The sequence below is a fragment of the Penaeus vannamei genome, chromosome 5, assembly GCF_042767895.1.
Source record: "Penaeus vannamei isolate JL-2024 chromosome 5, ASM4276789v1, whole genome shotgun sequence".
NCBI lineage: Eukaryota > Metazoa > Arthropoda > Malacostraca > Decapoda > Penaeidae > Penaeus > Penaeus vannamei.
In genome coordinates, this window is record NC_091553.1 from 32,877,576 (window position 1) to 32,884,776 (window position 7,201).

Below are 7,201 nucleotides of genomic sequence, written 5' to 3' on the forward strand. Positions count from 1 at the left end.
GTTATTTTCCTCACCACATGAGGACCCGTTATTTTCCTCACCACATGAGGACCCGTTATGTTCCTCACCACATGAGGACCCGTTATTTTCATCACCACATGATGACCCATTACTTTGCTCACCACATGAGGACCCGTTATTTTCCTCACCACATGAGGACCCGTTACGTTCCTCACCACATGAGGACCCATTACTTTGCTCACCACATGAGGACCCGTTATTTTCCTCACCACATGAGGACCCGTTATTTTCCTCATCACATGAGGACCTGTTATATTCCTTACCACATGAGGACCCGTTATTTTCCTCACCACATGAGGACCCATTATTGTCCTCACCACATGAGGACCCGTTATTTTCCTTACCACATGAGGACCCGTTATTTTCCTTACCACATGAGGACCCGTTAATTTCCTCATCTCATGAGGACCCGTTATTTTCCTCACCACATGAGGAGCCATTATTTTCCTCACCACATGAGGACCCGTAATTTTCCACACCACATGAGGACCCACTGTTTTCCTCACCACATGAGGACCTTTAATTTTCCTTATCACATGAGGACCGACTATTTTATTTATTTATTTCCTCACTACATGAAGACCTGTTATTTTCCTCACCACATGCGGACACGTTATTTTCATTACTACATGAGGACCCGTTATTTTCCTCACCACATGAGGACCAATTATTTTCATCATCACATGAGAAACCGTTATTTTCCTCACCACATGAGGACCCGCTATTTTTCCTCACCACATGAGGACCCGTTATTTTCCTCACCACATGAGGACCCGTTATTTTCCTCACCACATGAGGACCCGTTATGTTCCTCACCACATGAGGACCCGTTATTTGCTCACCACATGAGGACCCATTACTTTGCTCACCACATGAGGACCCGTTATTTTCCTCACCACATGAGGACCCGTTACGTTCCTCACCACATGAGGACCCATTACTTTGCTCACCACATGAGAACCCGTTATTTTCCTCACCACATGAGGACCCGTTATTTTCCTCACCACATGAGGACCCATTATTTTCCTCACCACATGAGGACCCGTTATTTTCCTCACCACATGAGGACCCGTTATTTTCCTCACCACACGAGGACCCATTATTTTCCTCACCACATGAGGACCCGTTATTTTCCTCACCGCATGAGGACCCGTTAATTTCCTCTCCACAGAAGGACCCGTTATGTTCCTCACCAAATGAGGCCCGTTATTTTCCTCACCACATGAGGACCCATTATTTTCCTCACTACATGAGGACCCGTTATTTTCCTCACCACATGAGGACCCATTATTTTCCTCACCACATGAGGACCCGTTATTTTCCTCACCACATGAGGACCCATTGTTTTCCTCACCACATGAGGACCCGTTATTTTCCTTACCACATGAGGACCCATTACTTTGCTCACCACATGAGGACCCGTTATTTTCCTCACCACATGAGGACCCGTTACGTTCCTCACCACATGAGGACCCATTACTTTGCTCTCCACATGAGAACCCGTTATTTTCCTCACCACATGAGGACCCGTTATTTTCCTCACCACATGAGGACCCATTATTTTCCTCACCACATGAGGACCCGTTATTTTCCTCACCACATGAGGACCCGTTATTTTCCTCACCACACGAGGACCCATTATTTTCCTCACCACATGAGGACCCGTTATTCTCCTCACCGCATGAGGACCCGTTAATTTCCTCTCCACAGAAGGACCCGTTATGTTCCTCACCACATGAGGCCCGTTATTTTCCTCACCACATGAGGACCCATTATTTTCCTCACTACATGAGGACCCGTTATTTTCCTCACCACATGAGGACCCATTATTTTCCTCACCACATGAGGACCCGTTATTTTCCTCACCACACGAGGACCCATTATTTTCCTCACCACATGAGGACCCGTTATGTTCCTCATCACATGAGGACCCATTACTTTCCTCACCACATGAGGACCCGTTATTTTCCTCACCACATGAGGACCCGTTACTTTCCTCACCACATGAGGACCCGTTATTTTCCTCACCACATGAGGACCCGTTATTTTCCTCACCACATGAGGACCCATTATTTTCCTCGCCACATGAGGACCCGTTATTTTCCTCACCGCATGAGGACCCATTAATTTCCTCTCCACAGAAGGACCCGTTATGTTCCTCACCACATGAGGCCCGTTATTTTCCTCACCACATGAGGACCCGTTATTTTCCTCACCACATGAGGACCCGTTATTTTCCTCACCACATGAGGACCCATTATTTTCCTCACCAAATGAGGACCCGTTATTTTCCTCACCACATGAGGACCCATTATTTTCCTCACCACATGAGGACCCGTTATTTTCCTCACCACATGAGAACCTGTTATGTTCCCCACCACATGAGGACCCGTTAATTTCCTCTCCACATAAGGACCCGTTATGTTCCTCATCACATGAGGACATGGCCATTACTTTCCTTACCACATGAGGACCCGTTATTTTCCTCACCACATGAGGACCCGTTATTTTCCTCACCACATGACCCATTATTTTCCTCACCACATGAGGACCCGTTATGTTCACCACATGGGGACCCGTTATTTTCCTCACCACATGAGGACCCGTTTTTTCCTCATCACATGAGGACCCGCTATTTTCCTCACCACATGAGGACCCGTCATTTTCCTCACCACATGAGAACCCGTAATTTTCCTCACCACATGAGGACCCATTATTTTCCTCACCACATGAGGACCTGTTTCCTCACCACATGAGAACCCGTTTTTTCCCTCACCACATGAAGACCCATTATTTTCCTCACCACATGAGGACCCGTTTTTTCCTCACCACATGAGGACCCATTATTTTCCTCACCACATGAGGACCCTTTATGTTCCTCACCACATGAGAACCCGTTTTTTCCCTCACCACATGAGGACCCATTATTTTCCTCACCACATGAGGACCCGTTATTTTCCTCACCACATGAGGACCTGCTATTTTCCTCAGCACATGAGGATCCGTTATTTTCCTCACCACATGACACGTTATTTTCGTCATTACATGAAGACTCGTAATTTTCCTTATCACATGAGGACCCCTTATTTTCCTCACCACATGAGGACCCGTTATTTTCCTCATCACATGAGGACCCGTTATTTTCATCACATGAAGACCCGTTATTTTCCTCACCACATGAGGACCCGTTATTTTCCGTAACACATTAGGACCCGTTATTTTCCTCAGCACATGACCCGTAATTTTCCTCACCACATGAGGACTCGTAATTTTCCTCACCACATGACCCACTGTTTTCCTCACCACATGAGAACCCGTAATTTTCCTCACTACATGAGGACCTGTTATTTTCCTCACCACATGAGGACATTTTATTTTTCTCACCACATGAGGACAAACTATTTTCCTCCCCACATGAGGACCCGTTATTTTCCTCACCACATGACCCGTTATTTTCCTCCCCACATGAGGACCCGTTATTTTCCTCACCACATGAGGACCCGTTATTTTCCTCACATGAGGACCCGTTATTTTCCTCACCACATGAGGACCCGTTGTGTTCCTCTCTGCATGAGAACCGGTTATTTTCCTCACTACATGAGGACCTGTTATTTTCCTCACCACATGAGGACTCGTTGTGTTCCTCTCTGCATGAGAACCGGTTATTTTCCTCACTACATGAGGACCTGTTATGTTCCTCACCACATGAGGACCCGTTATTTTCCTCTCCACATGAAGATCCGCTATTTTCTTCACCATATGAGAACCCGCTATTTCCCTCACCACATGACCCGCTATTTCCCTCACCACATAAGAACCCGTTATTTTCCTCACCAGATGAGGACCCGTTATTTTCCTTACCACATGGACCCGTTATTTTCCTCCCCACATATGGACCCGTTATTTTGTTCACTACATGAGGACCCGTTATTTTCCTCACCACATGAGAACCTGTTATTTTCCTCACCACATGAGGACCCGTTGTTTTCCTCACTACATGGACCCGTTATTTTCCTCATCACATGACCCGTTATTTTCCTCACCACATGAGGACCCGTTATTTTCCTTACCACATGGACCCGTCATTTTCCTCCCCACATAAGGACCCGTTATTTTGTTCACTACAGGAGGACCCGTTATTTTCCTCAACACATGAGAACCTGTTATTTTTCTCACCACATGAGGACCCGTTATTTTCCTCACTACATGGACCCGTTATTTTCCTCATCACATGACCCGTTATTTTCCTCACCACATGAGGACCCGTTATTTTCATCACATGAGGACCCGTTATTTTCATCACCACATGAGGACCCGTTATTTTCCTCATAACATGAGGACCCGTTATTTTCCTCACCACATGAGGACCTGTTATTTTCCTCACCATATGAGGACCCGTTATTTTCCTCACTACATGAGGACCCGTTTTTTTCCTACGCGGTCCCTTCTGCTTCCTCTTTCCGTGTTTGACACCCGTCTCTTCTTTTTCCACCGCCTTCAGAGCGGGGTTATGCCCCACTGCTTCAGGCCAACTATCTCGCCTAAAAATACCTCTGGCTTTCATGTAATCATCTACAACCTTCATTATCAATTGGCTGAGGCCATGGATTTCTCCAAGGTAAATATCTTGCTCGAGTGGCTGGTTACCTGACGGTCAGTTGATTCGTTTGATGCTCCCGCCGCTCGCTGTTCATCACAGAGGGCAGCCTGCTGGTGTTATGGCATCCCTAAACACTTCCAGAATTCCTCGTGACTCGCTAGTATCAACTACTTCGACTGTAACAATTAATTCCCCTCCCATTTCCCCAGTTTCCGAGCGGGGGCTCATCATAAACGCCATTTCGTCTTGGGACATCGTCAGTGGCATACAATGTCCTTGAAATGAGGTGCTGATACTGATTGTGTTAACCAAGAGACTTCTTCCTTTTCACTTCCAATCCCTTTGTTCAACTTGTTTATTTTTCCTCGCTATATTCCATTTTTTTCACAAATTCCTTTTAAAAAATCACTTCATCTCACTAGATAAATTGTGATCACATGTTGACCTCTGTCACTAATAATTTTTACTTTATGTTTGCTAAACTCTGCGTGTCACATCTGTAGAGTTTCTCCGCAGTGTATTTGGCGCTTTCATACACGATCACTACATTTCCACATCGTCTTTCTCACGCCTTTATCCTTCACCTTTCTAAATTTCCTCGATAGATTTTACATTTTTGTTGCTCATTGATTGTCTTTCCAAAATTACCCACTTCATAAACACGATCCTGTGATCAGACTAAGCTTGTCACTGACGACCTTAAAAACCGCGTGTACCTTCCGTAGACTTTCAGTGCCGTATACCTTCCATCTGTATTCTCTCTTCGCGCCATCGTCGATCCCTCCACGGCACGCAGCTCTCGCCCAGGCCCTGCAGATGGGTTCATTCATCCTCTTCCTATAACAGTTACTATTGCCCTTTGTCTTTGACGATAAGTGCCTTTTCATCCACTTAGGTTAATTGTGGTTGTTTAAGGTGACTGATACCACTATGTAATCCTCACCACTATTTATTGGAATGCGGTCAAACCTGTAATCAATATGATAACATTCATAATCATTGTTACAATTAGATATATGTTCAGTCATGATGTTTAAACGTCCTTATACAATTACAACAACATAAAAGCTATGTTTTTCATTGTTTGCCAAACACACTTCTATATTATAATACATAAAGTGTACAATGATATATGTGTTCACATATCTACAATTATACATGAAAGTGTTTAATACCTGCGCATAGCAGGAACAGTCAAAGCCTTTAACAAGTCTCCAGATCAGTCTTTATGTACGTCTTCTCAGGTTACTGTTAACTCTCGAACTGCCCTGCACCGCACTGATGGCCCCCTTCGTGAGGCGCACCCTACTTTATACATTTGTCATCACAAGGGTCGAGGTGTATTATATTAACACGACGTCAACACAGGGGACTATGCCTATAACATTATCCGATCGCAGTTTGGGTGGAAACGTTTAACCTGAGCTGTCCTGGGAGTCTTGGAGAGGATGATACGTGGTTGCGCTGTCACACTGTTTATGCCAGTGACTACAGATGCACCTCCTTCACCACGTTCAGCACCACATAGAGCATGGAGGAAGCCACAAGATTTTTATGGATTCATCTTACTTGAAGCCTGTGTTACGCAGTTTGAGGTTCTGGCAACAGTGCAAGTAATGTGAAAGCATTGTACTTGGTCTCAAGCCTGAAAGGCAAGACAGTTGAAGTGCTAGGCCATTTGACTGGTTTTCAGCAGGCATCATATAAATGTGTTAGGGCAGCTTTGGAGAGGTTTGGTCATCAGCACCAGGTGGAAGCATTCAGGGCAAGGTTTCGAGCTAGGAAGAGGACAGCAGGCGAATCCTTGCAACACCTGGCACAAGATTTGTAGGCCCTAGCTAGTAGTGTACCCAGAGTCATCTGGGGAGATGGTGCAAGAACTGCTACGAGTTTATTGATACCCTCGTTAACTTAAAGCTCCAGATGTATGTGAAACAGAGAAGGTCCCCAGACCTGCAACAGACCTTGTCCTGAGTCTTCTAGCCGAAGCTATAGGAGGTATTTTCCTCTGCCAACAAGTGATGGGAGGAGACTGAGGGTCAGGTGAAGTAGTCTGAAGGAGAATAAGAAGGCACCAGAAGGGAGAGTCTTTGCAAATGAATGCTGGTGGTGCATGAAGAAGGAAATTTGCAAGACGGATTGCAGATGCCCAAGGAGAGCCCAGTCCCAGGAGAGAAGGAGCAGCTAGCTGTTGCACTACCAAGGATATAATAAAGTTGATTAAATTTTAAATTCATGTGGGATAGAAGTTTTGAAAGAATTATGTACACTTTACTATTTTGATAATTTCCCACACAAGCTTAGCATCAGTAAATTTACTTAGAATATATTTTAATTTGTATGTGAAAAATCCTTATAAGACACACACATACACACACACACGCACACATACACATACACATACACACACACACACAAACAAACACACACACACACACACACACACACACACACACACACACACACACACATATATATATATATATATATATATATATATATATATATATATATATATATATATATATATATATATATATACACACACACACACACACACACACACATACACGTGTGTGT

The 7,201-nt window shown here is 44.6% G+C and overlaps 1 protein-coding gene across 1 annotated transcript; it reads right to left on the reverse strand.

The window, feature by feature from the left end:
- Positions 1–3,226: 3,226 nt before the first annotated feature.
- On the reverse strand, positions 3,227–4,249 carry LOC138861792 (sericin-2-like). Its single transcript, XM_070121632.1, has 2 exons — positions 4,092–4,249; positions 3,227–3,956 (listed from the first exon to the last, which is right to left on the reverse strand). Exons 1-2 carry the CDS (start codon positions 4,247–4,249, stop codon positions 3,227–3,229), a joined length of 888 nt encoding a protein of 295 aa, XP_069977733.1.
- Between the last annotated feature and the right edge of the window lie 2,952 nt (positions 4,250–7,201).

Coding starts and splice junctions, on each gene's coding strand:
- LOC138861792 (XM_070121632.1), bottom strand. CDS start 4,249: ATGAGGAAAATAACGGGTCCATGTAGTGAGGAAAATAACGGGTCCTCA. Junction 3,957..4,091: donor GAAAATGACGGGTCCATGTG/GTAAGGAAAATA, acceptor TCATGTGGTGAG/GAAAATAACGGGTCCTCATG.